Source organism: Echinops telfairi, unplaced genomic scaffold (assembly GCF_000313985.2).
Source record: "Echinops telfairi isolate 266 unplaced genomic scaffold, ASM31398v2 ScPeMD7_7;HRSCAF=31, whole genome shotgun sequence".
NCBI classification, from domain to species: domain Eukaryota; kingdom Metazoa; phylum Chordata; class Mammalia; order Afrosoricida; family Tenrecidae; genus Echinops; species Echinops telfairi.
The window spans coordinates 11,559,427-11,582,558 of NW_022103904.1; the positions used below are offsets into that span (position 1 = coordinate 11,559,427).

The window sequence follows — 23,132 nt, forward strand, 5'->3', positions numbered from 1 at the left end:
CTGTGAATCTTTTGAAACATTATACATAAGGTACTAATATTCATTCTAAACATTCTGCAAACTTAACCCCATAGCTATTATTACTCCAGGCTGCAGAGGACAAGTGTCAAGGAAAACAATTTATGATTTTAAAAATATATCCTTTCTTTGTCAAAAAAATACACGTGACCTAATATATTACTCTAAACACATCTTGCTTCCAAGAACTTTAAGGCAAATCGGGTCAAAATTGCAATAACCAGGTCCTCATAGGTGCTCAAAACCATCCAAGAACTCGGTTTTTTAGGCCAGCAAATCAAATCAACTCACTTTTAGAATCAATAAATGCAAAAGACCATCTCCAAAAAATGGGTTCATGTACAGAAACATACATATCATTTCAGTCGTTTCCAACTTCAGCATGTGATTGACAGGAACCCGGCCAAGCTTCTAGAGTAACCCGCATCAAGACCCCCTGCTGTAGCCAAGGTCTGCTCTTTTCTTCCCACCTGTTTCAGCTTGCATTGCCACTTGTGTTTAATAAAGAAACAAAGCACTTAAATGAAATTCTAGTAAATGTCTTTGCAACTTCCTATGGTTCTGTTTTATGAAAGTCCTTATCTAACCTTGGGAATCAAGGTTGAGAAAGCCAGCTGAGTTTTTTCAATCTTTATTAGTTTCCATGTTCATTTTTACATACAAAGTTATAACCCCAGAGGGGTGCAATAGAATGTGAAACCCACTAGAAGACCTCATTAGTATATTATAATTTCCCTTCCAATCTTTAAATGTCCATATTAACTTTTATGGTCAGAGTGAATCTAGTGTGCCATGTTCTTTCCAAAGAGGACTGTGCCCGGCTGGTGGTGGCACAGCGACAGAGAAGTCTTCATGAAAGGTGGGCACCGACACAATGGAGCTAGTGAGAGGCCTTCCCAAACTAGCATCTGTCCATCATTGTGAGCACACGTACCTTGCAGTTGGTACTGACACAAGTCTCTCTCACTTTAGAATTGACTAATCTCATGACTGGAATTTTGAGTAAGTAAATTACATGGTGGATTTTCCAAAATTGACTGAAGTTGAATCCGTATGTTAATTTATGCTTCAGTGTATGTAATCTTTTGAGTCCAAACGGACAATTGAATAATATTTATCTTATATAATCTTAAATATCAAATTCTGAAAGAAAATATTTTTCTAGGTTAATAAAATAGCATAATGAAAACCTTTATTTATTTTTCTCATTTGACTGAAATAAGAAACCTAACTGACCAGGAAAAATGACAATTGAAGTTCTGCATGAAACATTATGTCTCATAAAACAATGTCAAGAGGATTGTAAAACTGTGTGCACTGCTCTTAGTTGAATGGCAGGAAATCAAATGCATTTACCTTTGAAAAGCAGAGGGTGCTCACTGCCTCCAAGCCTCAGTCTGGACTTTCAGGAGGGAACTGACAACCATGCAGAGATGATCTTCGGGTTTGCAAGGAAAGAGAGTGGAAGAACCTCTCTCTGGAAGGAAAACTTAGGTCATTTCTCTCTCAACTCGTAACTATTCCAAGGTGCATGTGGAACACATGGATATTCTGCCCCTTTCCCCCCAGAGTAGAAAACAGATTCTAAATAAAAATAGTCTGAATTATTATAAAGCCTAAAATAACAATGGAATATTTAAAATTATAATTCATTGAACTAGTGAAAACTGAACATGTCATCTTCCACAGTGATTTGCAGTCATCCTTTGCATGTTATATTTAGACGGCAACCAAATTTTAATTTTTAATTAGGAGACATTAAAATGTAATTAGCAGCAAATAATAGCTTGACAAAGTTACAAAAATTCATAAAGGTCAAAGAAAGCAGCATGTTCAGCCGTAGCAGGAAGTGTTCTTCCATGAATTTAGAAAGCCATGGTGAATGCATTCCTTCCTCCACATTCATTTCCAAGGCAAAATTTCTAGAAGCAAGATCCCTTTTTGACAATAATATAGAAATAGGGGTCAAAACCAGAATAGACATTCTTCACAGTCAAAAGACCCTCAAATTTTAATAAACCCTATACATAAAAAAAATCCCAGCAAATTCCAACACAGCATACACATAATAAAATTAATTAATTTATCACAGGCCAACACAATGTTCACTGTGCATTTTCCAGAAAGAAGCAGAAGGCAACAGAGACCACCTGCAACTGTCAAACCTGTAAAGTCAAACAATGCTCTACACAATTCACACAATAGATGAAGTACAAATGAAAAACAAATGCTTTACCAAAAGTTGGGTGGTGGCTGGACCAATAGATATCCATATGTATATATATATGCATATGATAAATGATAAAAATCAGCTTGCTTTTGGGTCATAGTATATCTACTTTGAAGTTATAGCACACACATACTATAAGCAATTTACAGAAATTGTCAAGTTTGCATATACAGGAATTGTGAAATGAATAAAATACACTGAAATATAGAACACTCAAAGTTATTTATACAAACATCCCAGAATGAACAGGGATTGGTCATAATTAGCACTTGCCACCAACGAACAAGAGATGTGCAAAAAAGGAAATAAAAAGGAAATTTGAAAAAGAAATGACAATTAAAAAACCAACAACAACCTCTTTCTTATGTTATTCCATATTTAAGGTGATGTTCTTTTTGTTGATAATTTTGTTCTTGCCCGACACGGGGACTTTTGTTGGATCATAGTTGGTGCTCTGTCTCCTTTTGATCTCTGTTTGCTTCCTGGAGATAAAGGGTCTTTGAATGAGTAAGGAATCAGTGGTTTCCATGGTAAGCATTCACTAGACTGATGAGGTTCAGGCCAATCCCTGAGGAGTCAGTGTGATGATGCCTTAAGTTGCCCAAAGAAAAGGGATGGGGGGAAATCTTGCTGCTAGAAAGTGTCCTATCGTGCCACACGACTTCTCTTGAAACAATAACAAAAATCAGTGGCTTGCCAAAGAAAATAGCAACAAAACGTGTGAAAGCCTCTTCGTTTATGCTTCCTGAAGCAGGCGCTCCTTGTGTAGGTAATTAGAGGACAGTGGGTGCAGAGTGGTGCTGGGAGTTTAGGGTCAACTTTGCTGTCCGCTCCGTAGGGTTTACAGGCGATTTGCTCTTTGCTTTAAGAAGAGAAAGTGATATTGGAAAAAGTCAGCACTTTAGATTAAAGCAAAGCACCCTTCACAAAGCCACAAACAAGAAGCAGGACAGAAAGTCCATGGCTTGTAGCTATCCTCGCACCTGCGGAAGAAGTTATAAGATATTCGCTCATCTTGAAGATTTCCAATGCTCCTTATTAGGCTGTTTTAAACACATACATATATATATTTGGCTCTGGTGCTCATGAATGTCTTGGCATGCACTGCAAATAACAACACATACAGAGTATTTCAGTCCCAGGAAGTTGGTCGTGTTTGTTCTGTTTTCACACAATGCCATCACATGTTTGGGAACACCTAGGAACCGATGCAGATATGTTTCCCTCAAGCGATTTCTCAAGGCTCCTTGCCTATGGCCATTTGATTTTCCTGTAGTGGAACCTCAAATTGCATCCCCTGTACATAAGCTTAAAACTATAGGACATAAAATAAAAGCTGAGCACAGCAGGCTTTACAGTGATAGGATAGGTGGTCCAGGGTGGGTTTCTTTGGACATTTACTTTTAGAGTCAGTGATATCTCAATTTTATATATTTGATATCTGAGGAAAAATTAGTGCCCAGCAAGAATTCAAAATTTAAAGTACTCCAGGACTGAGGGAGAGAATTAAATTGTTTTTCTGGACATATTTTGTTCAGCGAAGGTGAGGGGATTCGATCATTTACATATCTTAGCTAAACCCATGTTCAGGTTCATTCTAGCAATGATAAATTGAGACAAAAACACATTATAGACAAACAATGTGGGAACCTTAAATAGCTAACTAGGGGATCCATGCCATTGTTTTCTGGTCATTTACTTTAGTATCATCGGCACTATTTTGCCCTTGTTAAATGATTGAGCACTCTCTTCTCACAGCAGCCTGGTGACTTAAGGGAAAAAGATTGGTGGCGGGGCTCTGGAAGGTATTTCTTTAGTCACATTGGGTGAAAAGACTCAAAAATTCAAAACACGATCACCTAGCTTTCATAAGTTAGTAAATAATTCAGGAGGAAAATCTATGCACTCTTTGTACCACCATAGCCATTAGCACTCTCCACAATGCAAATGTATCCTGTAATCTTTGAAAAGAGATTTCAAGAGGGGATTCTTCATATGAAATATAAAAAGGGGTAAAGAAAATGACTGAATGGCTTCCTAAATAGCCAATGCCATTTAATTTGGCACAAAATCTCTGGGTTTGAAGAAAGTTCTAAAAAAAGACTAAAAGAAATAATATCAGTTAAATACGCTATCCTTTAAAAAGGATTTTTTAATTTAGTGATTTCTCTGGAACATACACATTACAATTGACCCAAATTTCCTGAAACTGCACTTGTAAAATGCTGCATCCTCTTAGTCAGCATTCATAGGAAATTCCTGGACTGCCCCACCTCCCACTATAAGATTGTCCATGTTTGACCCAACATTTTCCATTATACCATGTCAGCATGTGCAAGTGAAAGGAAAATTTACCTAAAATTTTCTTTCGCATAATTGAAAAAGATACCCAATTATGTACTGTAACCAGAAAAGTATCAACATTTTTAAGGTTAATAAATAATTGGAATGCCATTAGGTATTAAATATACCATTGCAATATGGTGCTTTTTTTCAGGCTATAATCAGTCATCCACTCTAAATAAATGCATTTCATAACATATCCTTAAGTAAAGATAATGTATCACTGTCAAGCCAATTATGTGATAAAACTGAGGTGTTTTTTTCCCCAACACAGCAAACTATAAAATATGCCACTTTTTCATCAAATCACTACTCATTTTTTCCTCTTTTTAAATGTTCTTCATTTACTTGTGAAATGAATTCTACATAGTAAATTATATATATTGAATTATATTGCATTTTTAATAATATGCGTATGGGACCCCAGAGCTGTTCAGACATTCAAATCTAAGAATCTAAATGCATAGTGACTTTCACAAATAATTATTGGAGCCAGTTTCACTTGGGTTTACATGTTTTCTACATATTACTTATAATAACATAATATTGACAGATTTACCATAGTCCCAGCTGCACCCTTCCCGTTTCTCAAACAGCTCATGGGCTATTCTATAGAAGTTTTCTTTTTTGTAAAAGGGGACCTTTGGCCACTCATCCTGCTTTTATTCTCATTTTTACATTTGAAAACATTTCATTTTTGCTAAACAAGACCCAGAATTGCAGCCAGCAGCTCCGCAGAGTCTAATTTCCTCTGCTGCCCGTAGCTTTTGAGATCCCAAATAAGATTTCTTCTATGTTTCCTAAAATGAGCACAATGACTGTTCATGCATGATTGTATTTTTCTTAGTATGCAAGACACTGTGCTGGAATAAGATCACAGCTTAATTTTCCCCCTCTGTTATACTTGGGCTCCACATCTAGACCAAACGGGATAACTTAGTCTACCTTTAATGAAATTGTGCATTTAAGTAACCACCTGTCATGTCATTCTTAATAAACCCAATATTATCGAGTCTATTCAGGCTCATCGTGACCCTACATAGGTTTTCAGAGGCTGTCAATCTTAAGGGCTTGATAATCTTATCTTTCTCTCACAAGGTAGCTAGTGTATTTGAACCCCCAACCTTTTATTAGCAGTCCAACACTTGAACTTAAGTAGGATATTGTTTTTTGTTTTTTTCCTGTGGACCAAATAGATTTGTAATTAATTATACTTTTACCTTCATCTTTCTAGCTAAACTACAAACTCTTTCATGACAAAAGTTAAATATTTAGTGAGTTTTTTTTAATTACTCAAATTGTTTAAAGCAATGTCTTCAAAAACTTTAAACTTTGCCCCAACATAAAATACTCTATGGAGACAAAAGGGAGATGCTCTTATCTGAATTATGTGAAGCAAATGCACAGGTAGGAAGCTTAGATGAAGAGCAGTAAGAAAGAACCCGAGATTTCTTGTCTCTGATTCTGATGCCTTTCACAACCCCACTATGTCTACTTAATGATGATGCTTTAAACGTGTGCTTCATTTATTTAGATATTGTTTCTACGCTTAAAGATCTCTTATAGGATTTTCTTATGTATCTATCTCCATGTCTCTTTAAGAAAACGGTATTATCAAGGGAGATGGTTTCTACCTTTTCCAAATAGAAAAGTCTAAGAAGTCTTAGAAGTCTAAGTAGTGCAGAAATTTAGCATCCAACCTTATCCTCTTTTGCTCTCTCTTCTTCTGCCTTTTGCAATAGCTCATATTGGTATCTCTTTCTCTAACATAAGACAAGCAAGCATTTCTCATGAGTGTTAATAATAAGGGTTCCGTGGGGCAGGGGTGGGGGTGGGATAAAGAGGAGCTGATATCAAAGAGTTCAAAAAGGAAGAAAATGTTTTGAAACTGATGATGACAGAAATTGTACATTTATTCTTGATCTAATTGAATTATGGATTGTTATCATATCTTTAAGAGCTCCCAATAAAATGATTTTTCCAAAGAAAAAGGCAAAAGAGTGTCTATGACAATCAAGTTTGCCAGAGAAGAAACAAGCAAAAAGCATCAGGTATATTATCTTCACCATAATTTTGAATGCATAAGAAAACAGAACATTGACAAATAAAATAAAACCAAAATACTTGGATACCTTGGCATCTTCAGCAAGCAAACAAATGATGATAGATCACTCTATTCTCTTTTATCAATTTCCTTTTATAACAGCTGTGCTATCTGTAGCCTTAGAGGAAATTATGGCCACTGAGGGATTAGTAACCTGTCATTGTCTTCATTCTATTTAAGCTGAACATAGCTTCCATCCAGAAAAATCAGCAGCAGCAAGAAACTGTTCATCCTCCTTCCTACCCTTTTACTCTCTCATCAATCGTGTGCCAAATGAAAGGACTTAGCTCCATTTCACAATTGTGCTCGGGTCGCCGCTGACACCTGGCAACCTCATGGGTGTGAGAACAGAAATGTGTTCCTTGGACTTTGCAATGACTGGTTTTCCAAAACCATATTGCTTGACTTTGCTTCTGAGTGAACGTTGGGTAGAATAGACACTCCAAACTTTCAGTTAGCAGTCAGTGAATTAACGGTTTGCACCACTCAGGAGAGGCTCCATTACTGTTACTGTATGTTACCGATGTTTACACACACTAACCTGAAAGCATCAGGCAGATTTAATAACACTCCCTCCTTCTTGTTCTGCATTTTCTTGAATAATATATTGGACATCTACTAAGTGCTGAGCAAAAAGCATTAGACACTTAGTATGCATTGTTCCATTCCATCCCATCAACAGCCCGCTATAGTAAATATGATGAATTTTCTTTTCCAGATCAGAAAACTGTAACTCATCAGTACGAAGTAACTCAGCCTAGCTTCCAGGAGGAGTAAGTAGTAAAATGCGGAAATGAAGCAACTGCAATGCAGTCAAGCACATGATGTATCTGCTTCTTCCTGAGACCGCCCATTTCCCCTCATTTGTGCAAAGTGATCTATGAAGCTATTATTTCACACATAAAGGTCTATTATGTACATTTGGAGAAAATATACTAGATATAACATATCTCAGAAAAATAAACATGTAAAACTTCTCTTTTTTCAAAACTGAAACGGATATATTTGACATGACAACATTAGCATCCTAGTGCTCCTAAAGAATAAGTTTGATTCCTTCTACAGGCATACCGCAAAGATATTGTGGGTTGGTTCCAGACCACTGCAGTAAAGTAAATATCTCAGTCGATTCATAGCATTTGTTTTTGGTTTCCCAGTGCATATGAAGTTATGTGAATGCTATTCTGCCATTTATTGTGTGCAATAGCATTTTGAAATAGTTTGAAATATTATGGGAATTACCAAAATGTGACAGAAAGACACGCAGAAAAGCACATGCTGTTGGAAAAATGGCACAAAGATACTTGCTTGAAGAATGGTTGTTGCCAAGTTTCAGTTCACAAAAAATTCATTATCTGTGAAGTGCAATAACAAAATATGCAATCATTGACATTCAAGATAGAAAACCCTTCAGAAATCGTAATGGGAGTAATGATTCCATCAGGGTACAGGAAGAAAGGTAGGGAGGGAGGGGAAAGGGAGAACTGACAGCAATGATGACAATATAACCCCACTTGAAGGGGATGATCAACAGAATTTTAGGTGAATGGATGCGTTGGATAGTTTAAGAGATGACATAATAATAATGCTATATAATATAATAACAAGGGTTCCTGAAGGGTAGGGTGGAGGAGGGAGGGGGACAAAGGGGAGCTGATATCAAAGAGTTCAAGAAGAAAGAAAATGTTTTGAAAATGATGGTGGCAGCAATGATACAATCATGCTTAATGTAATTGAATGATGGATTGTTATAATATCCGTAAGATCTCCCCCCAAATGATTTAAAATTATAATTAAAAATAAATATGCAATAAAATGTAGTATACCAAATATTTTATGATTAATCATCTTAAAACGTTTATATCATGGTTTGTCAGAATAAATTTTCCTTAGAATTCATAATATTTGAGTGAGCAGTAGCTCACTAATATTCTGAGATGTCCCTCTCCCTTCCAAGAACTCTTTTTCATGCTTTAGAGTGTAAATTTTATAGCCTGGAACTAAGCAAGAGTAAATGAATTATTCAAAATGCCACCAATTGTTAGTGACAGGGTGAGAATAAAAACAACAATAAAAAACATATTTATTTGACTATAAGGAAATCACAAAGGAGGCCACAGCCATTGCATTCAGAGCTAAGAGGAGAGTTAAGACGGTTATCTATAAATTTGGCCCATCTAAACATGGAGCCCTGGTGGTGTAGTGTTGGGCTGGGATAAGCATGGTTGGGAGTTTAAAGTCACCAGCCTCTCTGTGGGAGGAAGAGTGTGCTTTTTACTCCAGTAAACAGTTACAGTCTGGGAAACCCACAGCGAGTCACTATGAATCAGCATTGACTGGATGGCAGTGAGCGAATTAAACCTTTGCCTGCTCTTCAATTAAACACTTTCTTTTAACTTGGGATATTTCTGGCAGTTTCTGTTCCTGTATGAGAACAACTTTATCTTGCTTTAGATGCGGGTAACATGAATTTTTCTGGACATTTGAGATTTTTCTTGTTTGACTCTCTGACAGGACTCAAAAGGAGCAAGAAAAACAATTACAGTCTCTCCTTGGTTTTACTGTCTGATTCCAGAACCTTTATTTTGTTCAATTGAATAGTAATGGTGTTTAATGCATAAACAGGGGATTTGCTGGTTCAGGAGCTCTGGGAGAGTAGTGGGTTACACTGAAGGAGCAACTCCTAGAGAGAAAGACCAGGCTTTCTATTCTGCTGAAGAGTCACAGACAGTAGTCACACAGTGGCATTTCTACCCTGTCCTATAGGGTCTCTATGAGTCTACATGACTCGATGATGCCAGGGAGGGTTTTGTTTGTTTGTTTGTTTGTTTGTTTGGGTGGCTGACTTGTGGCTTCCATGAGAAAGATTCCATTGATGTCAAGCCAATGAACTTCAACTACAGCCAACATCTTCTCAGAGGAGGCATGTTTGTTGCTATGATGTTGAAGAGGTTTCTGCCAAGGGTTCCCACTATGATTCTGAGGGTGGTTCTGAGCCTGCAGGTTTTCACGGAAGCACACTTTTTTTTCACAATGCAATGGCTGATGGTTTGAACTGCTGACCTTTTGGTTAGCAGCTCAATGTTTAACCCACTGCACCATGAGGGCTCCTGTATAAGAAGCAACAATGGAATGATTTTTGTCTGTGAAAATACCAAGGTTATAAAGAAATGAATGTCCACTGCAGCCCTCAGAGCAGCACAACCCCCTTTGATGTACTTCTTTATTACAAATGTCAGCCTTAAGAAATGAAAATGGGTGTGTGAGAAAATTTGAGCTAGCTTTTAATGTAATTTTTATTCAAGTTTGCACATACTAAATCACCATTTAGGGGGAAAGGTCAAAGAATGGGATGATGTTATCCTATAATTTTTTGAGAACAATGTCTTTTTTATTAGAATTCTTATGGGTCCAGTGCCAGTTTCTCCCAGAAGTACATTTTAAAAAGAAATGCACTTCATTTTGACCTAATACATAAATAGCCCCTTTTATGGGACGCTGGCACGTTGGCAGCTGCTGTTTAAATTTCCTATACTGCTTTCCTACAGTCAGCAAACTTACAACTCTCTTCTATTACGAGCCCTCTCACTGTAGCGAAGGCGAAAACACAGTTGCCCACCGTTCTAAAGGATAAGTTGCATGGGATTCCTCCTTCATCACAGAAGGTTCTAGATTTTTTTTTACAACCTGTCAGTCTTCTCTCTTCTACAGTAAGTAAAGCACAGCCACAAAGACACAGACTGCCTTTCTCTGATCAGTTTCCTAGGCACTTATTTAACACAGTGCATATTTATTAGACCTCACTCATGAGTAGGAACTGATTAGATACAGAAGTAACAATGGTAGCAGCAACTCATAATGTTTAACCCGTATTATTTCTTACCATTTACCATGACTCTATAAGTCATTATAATCATTTTACTCCTAACTAAACTGAAGCAAGAATAGTAAAGCTTATTCTGGTTATTCAGCTGGAACATGGTAGGACTGAGATTCACATCCGGTCCTGTTTGACCCTAGAACTAAGGTGCTATCAATTCATTCGCATCATATTTCCACCCCATCGGATGATTCTTCATACCCAAGAACTCTACTTCTCAATTCTGCTGATAGAAAACGGGAACATTAGCACTTTTACCAAAATGGAAGTAAGGGTGATTCAAACTAGTGGAACAAGTAAAATATTTTCAAAGAAATAAAGTTCTACTATTATATACATATAACTTTTTAAATGAATAGTAATATTGGTTTATAGTTAGCCCTACACTTACTGGCATATGAGCAAATATTGCTGAGATGTTTGGAACTATTTCTTTATGGAGTTTAAGTATGCCTCTTGTAAGTATGTTACCATTCTTAAGTAGCAAACCCTTTATTCATAATGTAAAGGCAGGTAATAATGCAGATCTTGTTTGATAAACCAAAGATTCCAAAACAGAGATTCCAAATGAATGTGGTTTTGCTGCTATGGCAACATCGTTGAATAATGTCAGATTTGACTAAGGGTTTATACATAGCAGTTGGGAACTGGAATAAAGGAAAACATGAGGACAATTTGTGTTGCAGTGGTTTGACTTTGTTTACAGAAGGCTGTCCTCCCAGAGCATGTTGGGATAGCTTTCTCTGAATCAGGAAATGCATATAACGTGGCTCCAGCTTCATTATGGACTATTTCATGCAGTAGCAAGATATATGCATTATAATACCTCCTGAGCTGAGGAAGTAGGAATTCAGTGTGGCTGAAGATTTGAGAAATCAATTACTAACTGGAGAAATAAAGTAAGGGGAGGGGGCGGAAGCCTTATATATTTTTTTGATTAGCTATTTATTAATAGGTTAATAATTAATGAAAAGGCTTATATGCTTAAAGAAAGGACCACTAAGAAACTCAGAATGAAAAGAAAATGCCTAAAGGATTTATTATATTAACTGTGCATGCCACTCAGTGACGGCTCCAAATTAACTGAAAAGCCACTTAAAGATATAACCTTGATTTACATTCACAAATGGCTTTCAGCATTGCTTGCTTTTGAGGGGAAAATAGGTAAGAATCAAATGCTAACAAGATCAAAATCAAACCCACTTCTATGAAGGCTCTTTCAAACCAGTGAGACAGAGTAAAACTGCCCCATGGAGGTCCCACGGGTATAAATCTTTCCTCATTTTCCTCCCATGGGTGGTTGCTGACTTTTAACCAGCAACTTTCTGATTAGCAGCTTCGTGCTTAACCACGGTGTCTCCTAGACTCTTCTAATGCCAATAACCAAACCCATCACCATCAACTTGATTAAAACTCAGAAAAATCCTCCAGATCAGAGGAGAACTATTCAACAGGGTTTCAGAAACTGTAACTCTTTATGGGAACAGACTTCTTTCATCTGAGGAGGGACTGGTAGTTCTAACCATTCATCTGTGGTTCACAGCCCCATGTTTAACCCGCTGCACCACCAACTTCCTGTAATGCCAAGAAGATGTCAATAGGAAACAGTTAGGGAGCATAAGAAACATACTTGCTTTAACACAAGGAGCATATCTAAAGACCGTCCATGTACTTTCTCACGGTGGAGCCAACACCTTTACCTGTTTCCTTAGCCTACTTTTTCAAAATCGTCTAAACTAGAATGTTTAATTTTGCAATAGAATTATCTTCTTAGCTATTGGAATTCATAGAATTAGTTGAAACAAGGTTTTCTCAATCCATATATTTTCCACCACATGCAGATAAAATGGGACAATAGTTGCGAGGAACCATCTACCTTCTTGGACCTAGTTTCTTCCATAAATACGATTTAAATAAATTCATATTGCTATTGTCTTGGGTGTGTATGGAAGGATGGCCCATTTACTATTTTCCAGTTCTCTTTGTCCATTGATATATGTGTCATCTGTGGTTGTTTACTTAAAGATAAATAATGCAGTTGATTTTCAACTAATAAAAAAGTTTCAAATATTATATGAAATAAACATTTCAAATAGTAATAAATAATTCAGCAAGCCTTTGGATGCATAATCCTTTTTTTTAAAGATTCTATGTTTTTAGCTATAGTATTATCTTGGCAAATGCTTTGTACTACACACAGACCAAAATTAATTTTTAATCCTTAAATATTTGTGGAATTCTAACTACATGTGAAGCATAGTGCTAGTTATTCAATAACACCAAAAATAGCCAGACATAATTCCTATCTTCACACACAACGTGATTCAGATCATTTGAGTAAATTGCATTCTTCAGTGATAGAGTGTGTCTACGGCTGGTGACTGACATTCTCCTGCTTGCCCTCTAAAGGCAGCATTTAACAAAATTAATTCCTTGTAGCACTGGAAGAATTGAGAACATTGTCTCGGTGGCATAAACATTTGTTTAGTCAGAACAACAAAACATAAACAATTTTTCAAATAGCTGAATAAAATGGTACAGGGTGTGTGTTCGTAAAATAGCATGCAAAGATAACACATACACACACTGAGCCTCATAAGAGCCGTGCATTGCACAGTACTTCACAACTTTATATTTTGAAATTTGGTTGCATTCTTAATTGGTTTTGTAATTGCTAGTGGTTACTGTCAGGTAAATTCTGACTTGGGGCTACTCCATGGTTTCAGAGTAGAATTCCCTGGGGTTTTCTGTGCAGTGACCTGTTAGAAGCAATTTCTGTTTTCAGAGACACTGCTGAGTAGGTTTGAACCTTTAGCCTTATGACTAGCACTGGCGTGGTTAGCCATTTGTGCCACACACAGACTTACTGCATTATTTATTGCTATTTGAAATGTTTAATAGAATACTTGGAACTTTCTTATTATTTGAAAAGTAGCTGCATTGTTCATTTTCAAAAAGGTTTATGTCTGTGCAGTAATAAAATGATTTAATTGAATTTCCTCTCTTGTATTTTATTTTCCCAGTTGCTCACAGCTTCTTGGAATGAAACATCTGATCATCTCTTCCAGGTTTTATAATTTTCTTTAATTAAACCCAAAGTGTTCAATTTATAATGGCACTATTTTATGCATTTAGGATACTGAATTCATGCAAGCAATACTCTTTCAGACTCTTTGAAACTGTCATATTAAGTAAAACCTAATTATTATTTATCAATCTTCTGTGTATTGATGTTTTGTGACACTCCCAGCGGCTGGCTTGTTGTTGACTCTTTAGTCAATGGGAGCTTATTTGTATACATGTTGTAAGTCATGACAAATGCTCTTCTGTGACATTTATTAATTACATAATGTCTTCCTTCTCTCCTTTTACATTCACCATATATTATACTGCTCAATAGACTTTTAGAGCTGTTCAGGAGTCTGTGAATAACTATTCATTTTTGTGTGTCTTTATTATCCTCTTGAAACATGATTATTTGATAATATGTTATTTTGTTAGTAAAGAAGAGAACAATTGCTGAGCTGGATTTGCAAATACAAAAAAGGAAACAAAGCCATTGCGAAGTGGACGCTGATTTACAGCAACCTTATCGGGCCCCTTAGGTGGAGCGATAGGCGGCCCTGGGCTGCTAACCACAAGGTTAGCAGGTCGGAATCACCACCTGCTCCTTGGGAGAAAGATGAGGCTCTGTGCTCTCATCAAAAGCTACAATCCCGGAAACTCAAGAGGGCAGGTCTACCCTGCCCTACAGAGTCACCAGGAATGGGTCAGCGTCAGTTCAATAATAGTGAATTTTTGAGTCTAGGATGGAGTATAACTGCCCTACCGGATTTCCAAGGTTATAGTATTTACTGAAGTAGAGACTCCCATGTCTTTCTCCTGTGAATTCAGTCATAGGCCTTTCGGAGAGTCATCAGGTTCTTAAGTCACTGCGTGTGCCAAGTTACTCAACTTGATATTTTAAAAATATTGTCTCTATTCATGTAACCAAATGACCCTTAGCTAATAAGTATTCCTAGCTTAGTTTAATAAATAAGCACTCTAAAGTTTGGAGAAATTTTTTAGCCAATCAAAGAAATAAGCTAGTTGATTAGGAAGACAGGATGCAAATCTGAATCTATTTTTTATCACGATACTAATTTAATGACAAGTTGCTTTCTCATCATATTTTCTATTCTTTTTAGAACTTTTAACATGTTTGTTGATGTTCCAGATGTATTTATAACTATTTTACAATTTTTAAGAATTCAGAGGGTCTTCCAGGAAAGCTTGAATTTAATTAAGTTAGCATGCTATATGTGTAATGATGATTTCCACATACATGCCATTTACTCAGCTCACACAGCTACACTAAAATTCTGCATTTTATCCCATTTTGTAATAAGGAGTCACTTACAACGTTGGACAAGAGAGTTAGTAGGTTATATGGCACACTCAAGTCAATTACAGTATAAACCAGAAATTATCATTTGTACCAAGAGTTCGAAAGATGTACCCAGTCTCTTTCTTTCACTCCTCACCTGCCTACCCTCAATAAGAAACACTGGCCTGAAAGATCCAGAAGAGTGTAGATAATTTACTCTCATCCACCACTGCGGATAGCAGTCATGAAACAAGCACACGCAAGTGGTACAGCTAACTGTTGTTTTGTTAAACATTGTCCAGTCGGTTCTGAATCGCAGCAACTTCATGTCCAATCAAACTAAACACTGCCTAGTCCTATCCCATCCTTAAAACCACTGGCGGGTTCAAACCCACTGTGATAGCCACTGCGTCTATCTTGTTCAGAGCTTTCCTTTCACTGGCCTCTCTGCACTGTACCGAGCATGAGGACCTTCTTCAGGACCTATGTGCTCCCTCTTAATGACAGGCCCAAAGTGTTGCAGGCAACATCTCTGCATCTTTGCTCCCCAGGAACATTCTTCCGGCAGCCCATGGTCTATTCAATATCCACTGCCAACATTATAATTCAAAATGCACACATAATTCTCCAGGCATTCTTATCCTTTGTCCAACTTTGTTTTTGAGCACTTTAAGGGTTTTTTTGGGGGGGGGCTACAGATTTGGAAAAAAAAATAGGTCATTTGATTCTCATCTGCTCCTTCCATTGTTAATCAAGGCAAATGGAACCCTCGACAACTTTCGTCTTCTTTCCATTGATCATGATCTTTCCTATTGGCCAAGTGCTGAAGGTTTCTGTTTTCTTCGCCGTTGAAGATTGTATTCTTTGAACATTGTCACTAACTACCACAAGTCCTTGTCGCTGTCAGCAAGCAAGGCGTGCCATCTGTATACCATGTGCTGTCAGTGAGCTTCATCCAACGCTGGTCCTGCATTCTTCTTCACATAGTCCAGCTCCTCGGATTATTCTCAAAATACAGATCAAATATCTGGTGAATGAGACAACCTTGATGCATAGCTTACTTTTTCTTTAACTGTGTAGTATCCATGCCTTTGTCCAATTCAAATAACTGCCTCTTGGTCTGTGTTCTGAATGACCTCAATTGGTCTAAAATTTTTTTGTGTTACAATATTTTCCATATTTTTTCATGATATATAAAATCAAATGTCTTTTTTGTCAATGAAACACAATTAAATATCTTTATAGGATCTTCAGCTTGCCGTGAAAAACATTTGGCATCAGCAATGATAACTTTCATTCCAAGTCCTCTTTTGAATCTGGCTTGAATTTCTGGTGGTTTCCTCTAGATATATTCCTGCAATCATTTTTTTGAATCATTATTTTCAGCAAATCTTTACGCGTGCATGATATCAATGATATGTATTTCACATTTTGTTGGATCACTTCTTTGGAATGGTCGCAAATATGTATCTTTTCCACTTGGCTGCTCAGGGAGCTCTCTCCCATGGTTGTATCCACTTTTGAAATATCGTAGATGATATTCAGTCAATTCCAGGGGTCTTGTTTTTCATGAATGCCTTTGGTGCAATTTGTACTATTTCCTTCTATACCACCTCTTTTGATCATATGCTGCCTGCTGAAATGATCACATATCAGTCACTTCTACTTGGTGCACTGACTCTATTCACGTTCCACATCTTCCCTTAATATCTCCTTTGTTTTTCAATATTTTCCCAATATAATCCTTCAACATTGCACTTGAATTTTTAATTCAATTCTTTCAGCTGGAAAAATGACAGTTTTATTCTTTCCCTTTGAAAGCAGAAAAGTTTGTCTTTCTCCTGCAGAGCTGGCTGGTGGTTTCAAACTGCTGATCTTGAAGTTAGCAGCCCAATGTGTAACCACTACACCATACAGATTGTATTCTTTGAACATTGTCACTAACTACCACAAGTCCTTAAGGCTCCTTAAGGGCTCCAGCTGCAGGTAGAATATATGCACAAGATTGAACATGAGTTCTCCTGAACTTGTTCAGATTGGTAAGATCGGGCGCCTCCCTCATTCCTTTTCTAACTCCAGGTGTTGGTGCATTTCATCACAATATTTTCCTGAATCTTCTCCCGCTGCCCTTTGAAACTGTCTGCTCAGGTCCCTAGGTCCTCACTTATTTCATTCATTCTAGTGGTGCTCCATTGAGGAGCAAGATTCTGATTGTCTTCTGAAATCCATTTTTGTATTTTCTTTCTTTTCTACACTTTTAATAATAACCTTTTGCTTTTCTCATCTATGAGGTACTCAATGTCATTTCATAACTTTCCCGCCCTTAGGTAATTAGTGTTCTGCATGACTAATCTATTATTGAATGCAATTTTATTTTATTGTTTTCAATTTTATTGCTTTTTTAATAGCTAGTATGATTTATGTTATTATAGACCATTTACAGAATGGTCTCAATATTTAAAAAAGAAATCAAGTCCATTTTGACTCCTGGGACTCGGTAGGGCAGGGTAGAACCACTATGGATCTCTGAGACTGCAACTCTACAGAAGCAGAACACCTTGTCTGTCTTTTGCAAAGCTTGATGGTGGTTTCAAACTGCCGATCTTGCAGTCAGCAGCCCAATGTGTAACCAGTACATCATAAGGACTCCTTAGGGTCTCTGTATTTAGGTCGATGTATTCTCGAGATTGTACATGAGTTCTCCTGAACTTGTTCTGAGTGCTAATATTGAGCTCCTCCATCTTTTCTTTTCACAGATGTTGTCCTATGCATCTATGACCAGATTACAGCTAATAGTTACCATAATATGGAGTCCATAGGTGGTACAAATTAGAGTCGGTGCTCAACTGCTAACCTAAATGTGGAAGTTCAAATCCACCCAGCAGCATTTCAGGAGAGAGGCCTGCCAATCTACTTCTGAAAATACGAGTCACTGAAAACCATAGGGCACAGTTCAATAGCTCTACCTTGACACAGGGTTGCCAGGATTTGACACCAAGCAGTTGCTTATTTGTTCTCAGGTGCTAATCTCTGTCTGCATCTGTCCTGTGAAAGCACTGCAGCTCAATGATAACGAATGCAGACTCTGAGACACACAGTGCTGGGAGGAAGAGCTGCACCACTGCCCTCCTGAGGAGCAACTCGGGCAGATGCTAAGTCAGAGGAGCTTCCTTCCTCTTACAGTGGAAACACGGGTGTTAGGGGGTAGGTAGATCAGCGGTTCCCAACCTCTGGGTCATGACCTCTTTTGGGGTCAAACGACTCTTTCACAGAGGTTGCCAGCTTCATCACAGTAGCAAAATTACAGTTATGAAGTAGCAACGAAAATAATTTTATGGTTGGGGGTCACCACAACATGAGCAACTTAAAGGGTCGCGGCATTGGGAATGTTGGGAACCACTGGTGTAGATGATGGAAATGTTCTACACGAAATTCGTGCACTTCTTTTCTCTCATAGGACACAATTTGCTTTGATTTATAATTAGGTCTTTCCAGCAACTTCTCAACCATTTGATGGTCTGTCCAGACAGTTGCTCTTATAAAAGTGGAGAGCAAATGTTTTGAGAATGATGAGGGCAATGACTGTACAAATATGCTTTACACAATGGATGGATGTATGGATTGTGATAAGAGTTTGATGAGCCCCTAATAAAATGATTAAAAAAAATAAGAAAACAACAACCAAAAACATAAAAAGCAAAACAAACAAACAATAAAAACTCACTGCCATCGAGTCAATTCTGACTCATAACAACCCTATAGGACAGGGTAGAACTGCCCCCTTTGAGTTTCTGAGATTGTAACCCTGTACAGGAGAAGAAAGGCTCATCTATTTTCCAAGATGCTGACCGGTGGTTTGAACTGCTGACCTTGTAGTTAGCAGCTCAGTACTTAACTAAAACATCACCCGGGCTCCTCTACATTTTCTTCCTGAAACACAAGTATCATGAAATAATTGAGGACTAGAGATTAAAACATTGAAAATATCTACTCAATTAAAAAGGTCAAGATATTAACAAGTGAATCTTAACATGGCCAGCCATTAATTGAAAACTTTAGTAGCTAAAGCTATCACTTGAGTTTGTTTTTTTATGTCCAGCTAATTATTGTACAGTAGGATTTAATCTGTATAGAGAGACTTCGCATTTCTGGGTGAAACATCTCTCTCAAAGATTCCCTGACATACCATCCAAAGCCTTTCCTCAATTGTATTTTTCATTTGATTCTTAGACACTTGAGTAACCTGGTATTCATTTAGTCGGTAGAATCACAATGATCAAATTCATTTATCCTGGGTAAGCAGCCAAGTTGGACCATTTCAACCAAAAGAAAGCCTTAGGGTCTGAATTACCATATAAGATCCGCTCCCTACCTCAATTCAGCGGAGACCTTCAGCCTGCATACACACGGGAGCTCCCCATTGTCCTCCTCCAGGCAGCTTTGAGATTGGGTTTCAAGATTATTCCTTCTACATCTGGCCACTTTGGGAAAGCTGCCATGTGTGTCAGCAGCAAGGAAGCATTGGTGAGCCCTTGGCTTCTAGCAGCTGCCGCAGCAGCTGCCTCTCAATGCTTAGGTTCACGTCATGGTGAAAACACAATAAGCATATTTCGGAGTTCAGAGAATCAGCATTCCTGCTGAGTGACTACAGGCACCACCCATGGAAACAGAGCTACAATCTTAACCATAGCCACTTGTCTTACAATTACCAGAGTGAAAAGGACAGTTTAGCCAAAGTCCATCTTAGTACTGGAAATATAAGGCAAGAGAACGGAATCTCTAAAGCTATCATGCCACGCATACGTCCAACACTGACAACATATGTTAAAATAAGAATGAGTACAAGGGGGCTGCAACATGTCTATAGGAGAATTCCCATACCTTTCCATTCTATTTCCCATGAAGGTTTTAATGCCCTTTCCTATATAACTCATTAGAATTTATATATGTAAATAGTGTAATGCTAAACATGCTCACGATTCACAGTCTATAAAAATACCTATTTACCATTCTATACTCCGAGATTCTGATTCCGTAGGTGCTAGATAGAGTCTCAGACCTAAATTGTTAACTAGTATCCTAGTGAGTCTGGCATTGGTAATATGTATTACACGATTTGAGAATTATTGTTTAGGAGGCTTATCACTTTTGGAATAATGAAAAAATGATTTACTTATGAAAATTAAATAGGGCAAAGAAAGATAAAAACAAAAAAATCATATTTCTCTTTCTTTTCCTTCTTTCCCCAAACATTACTGTGTTCCATAAGGTCCTAAGCTAGGTAGACTATGAAATAAAATTAAATGTAAGTTGTAATATTTGTAACCAAGAAGCTATAGTTTAGGAAGACAACTGTTTTGGTTTGTCGGTTTGTCTGAGACTGGGGAATCTCCAGGAAGTGAGAATCCTAGTGCTGAAACCTGTAAAAGCTAAAAAAATTTAAAAAAAAAGGACTAGAAACTGTATTATAATAAAGGAAGTATATGCTTCGAAGTAAATGTAAATAAAACATGGTGGAAGCTTGGATGAGGAAACCACCAATTCTGATTAAAACAATAGAATTAACCTTAAAAAATAACTGTGCATTTGAATAGGGTTTCAGTGACTGAGGAAGTCACATGCAAGCAAAACACTTGCAATAGAAGCAAGAAAGCACCTGAAAAAGTCTCTGAATGATTCAGAAAGTCTAGGCAGAAAGATGAGGGTGAGAGTTGAGAACTCAGTTCAGAAATGGGTTACCAAACTCACTCCATTGAGTAGACTGTCACTCAGCAGCCCTCCGAGGGCAGGCATTGAATATCCCTCTGGGTTTCTGAAACGGTAGCCATTTATGGAAATAGAAAGCCTCATCTTTCTCTAACAGAGCCGCTGTTGGTTTCAAACTGCTTACCTTGCAGTTAGCAGTCCAACCTGTAGCCCACTACACCACCAGGGGTGGTGCTTTGGAAACACTAATTATTAAATGTGTGCTCCAATGTGATCTGTTCCTTATATTTGAATTTTAAAAGATATAGAAACTGTTAAGAGTGGTTGGAATAGATGGGGACAATGAACTAAATGTTGAGAATAAAGTCAATAGTGTTAGAACCCAAAATATACATTTTTTCCAAGATATTTCTGAGACACAATCAACAAAATGGAATGAGTCATGATTGACAAAGATGGAGATGTGAACCTGTTCAGGGTATCCTTAATACCTATGATGGTAATGTTGCTATCAAGAGAGCTTGGGACATAAAACGAAAAACATTTTTGTGTGTGTGTGCTACTTCAATTTCCAATATTTCAGTTTTGGTGGCCTGATCTAAGTATCTACTATTTTTGCTGGGTACTGTGAAGTCAACCCTATGTAATAGAATAGAACTTTCCCATAATATTTTCAAAATAGTAATGTTCATAGGAGCAGATTGCCATATTTTGTCTTCCAGAGTTACTGGTTTGCTACATTTGCCAACCTTTTTGTTGTTCTACCAGAGACACGTGAGTATCTATAACTGTTTAACAAATCATCTCAAGGCCCACTGCCCTAGAACAACGATTGATTACTATCTCTTAAGTTTTCTGGGTTAATTGGGCTCAGCGAGGCTGTTTGTTGAAAATATCTCAGGCTTCATTCAATGGGATCAGAGTTGAGGTAGTCTGAATGTCCAAGATGGTTTCTTCACACATGTTTTGCGCCTTGTTTGGGCTTCCCATGGTAAGATAGACTCATAGTAGTTGTAATTCTTATATGGTGGTCAGCCTTGAAGCAATGAAAGCACAATAGAAGTCATTTTCTCTTAAAAGACTGTCTGGAATTGTCACATCTTTCCTTCTCTCAGAATGATCCTCTTTGGGGATGAGTGATCCAAGGCCAACCCAGGAGGAAAAATAGACTTCATATTCCAACAGGCAGAGTGACTGCACATGTGCCCCAATCTTCCATCTGTCACAGTGTCAATGGGACATATATGCAAAAATGCTTTTGAGCAATAAGAAACCTGGTATGGATCGCAGTAAAGAAACCAGTGTTAAAAACATGAATGGAGGAGGTTTACATGTAAATATTAAAAGTCAAACCTGTGGTAATGTATGAGATTATGGAATTGAGAATGGGAAAAGAATTGCCTTTAAGAGAGGAAACCTGTCTGTAGACAACTGGACATCCCCTCACAGCAGGGTCACAAGGAAGGGATGAGTCAACCAGGGAGCAGTAAAGCACCGATGAAAGACGCAATATTCCGCAGGGTCCTTGAGGAGGCTTCTTCAGCCTCCGCTACCTTGACCCCAGTCCTGCCTTTCACTGCAGGCTAGACCAGAGCATGTGCACAGGTACAGATAAGAGAGCTCAAGATACACGGCATCCAGGAACAGGAAGGGGAGTAGTGATACCAGAAGGGTAAGGGGAAGATGGGGAGAAAAGGGGAGGAAGGGGGAACCGATCACAAGGACTAACCCATAACCCCACTTCCCCCTCCCTTCTGTTGAATAACAGAACCATGGGGGAAGAGAGATTAGTGGTCATATGAGATGAAAATATGATATGAAAAGATATGAAAATAATAATTTATAATTTATCAAGGGGTCACTAGGGTGTGGGGAAGGAGGGAGGGAAAAAAAGAGGAGCTGGTACCAAGGACTCAATAGAAAATAAATGCCTAGAAAATAATTATGCCAACATATGTACAAATATGCTTGATACAATTGATGTATAAATTGTTATAAGAGCTGCAAGAGCCCCAATAAAATTATCTTTTAATAAATAAAAAGAAAGGAAACTCAATAAAGAAAAAAGATGCTAACAACCAATAACTAGGGACCCAGCATGAGATGCAAGAATGTCAAGAAAGAAGAGTGATTTGTGTGCAAATGCTGCAGAAAACAGCAAAAAATGAAAGGCAAGAGAGTTCAAAAACTCCAGTTGTAGGAGTTGGTCCTGCCTTGCAAGAACTAATTTGCTAAGAGACAAAAGGAGTGCAGGGGCAGAGTTGTAAGGAAGTTGGAGGGAAGGAGAGATCTTGAGCATATGCTGTCTGCGAGAATTCTGGCCTGAAAGGTGGCTGGGCTGGTGTAGGAAGCTGCAAGCACAGGTGTGTTTGACTCTGTTAGAGAATGCTTCTTTGGGGTGGGGGTGTGTGTGGGGGGGGATAGGAGACATTCAAAACAGAGGAATACAGAAAGACTGCTGGAGGTAATTTACAGAGATGCCTGG

The 23,132-nt window shown here is 37.8% G+C and overlaps 1 protein-coding gene across 3 annotated transcripts in view; it reads right to left on the reverse strand.

Annotated features, from left to right (window-relative positions):
• Positions 1-633: 633 nt before the first annotated feature.
• VSTM2A (V-set and transmembrane domain containing 2A) overlaps positions 634-23,132 on the reverse strand; it is a 33,022-nt gene continuing 10,523 nt past the window's right edge. Inside the window, exon 5 of one of the 3 annotated variants that reach the window (XM_013006060.2) lies at positions 634-3,110. In XM_013006060.2, the coding sequence (XP_012861514.1) occupies positions 3,022-3,110 (89 nt within the window). In that variant the 3' untranslated portion in view covers positions 634-3,021. The other 2 variants (XM_004708037.3, XM_045286391.1) reach the window with 2 other exon arrangements.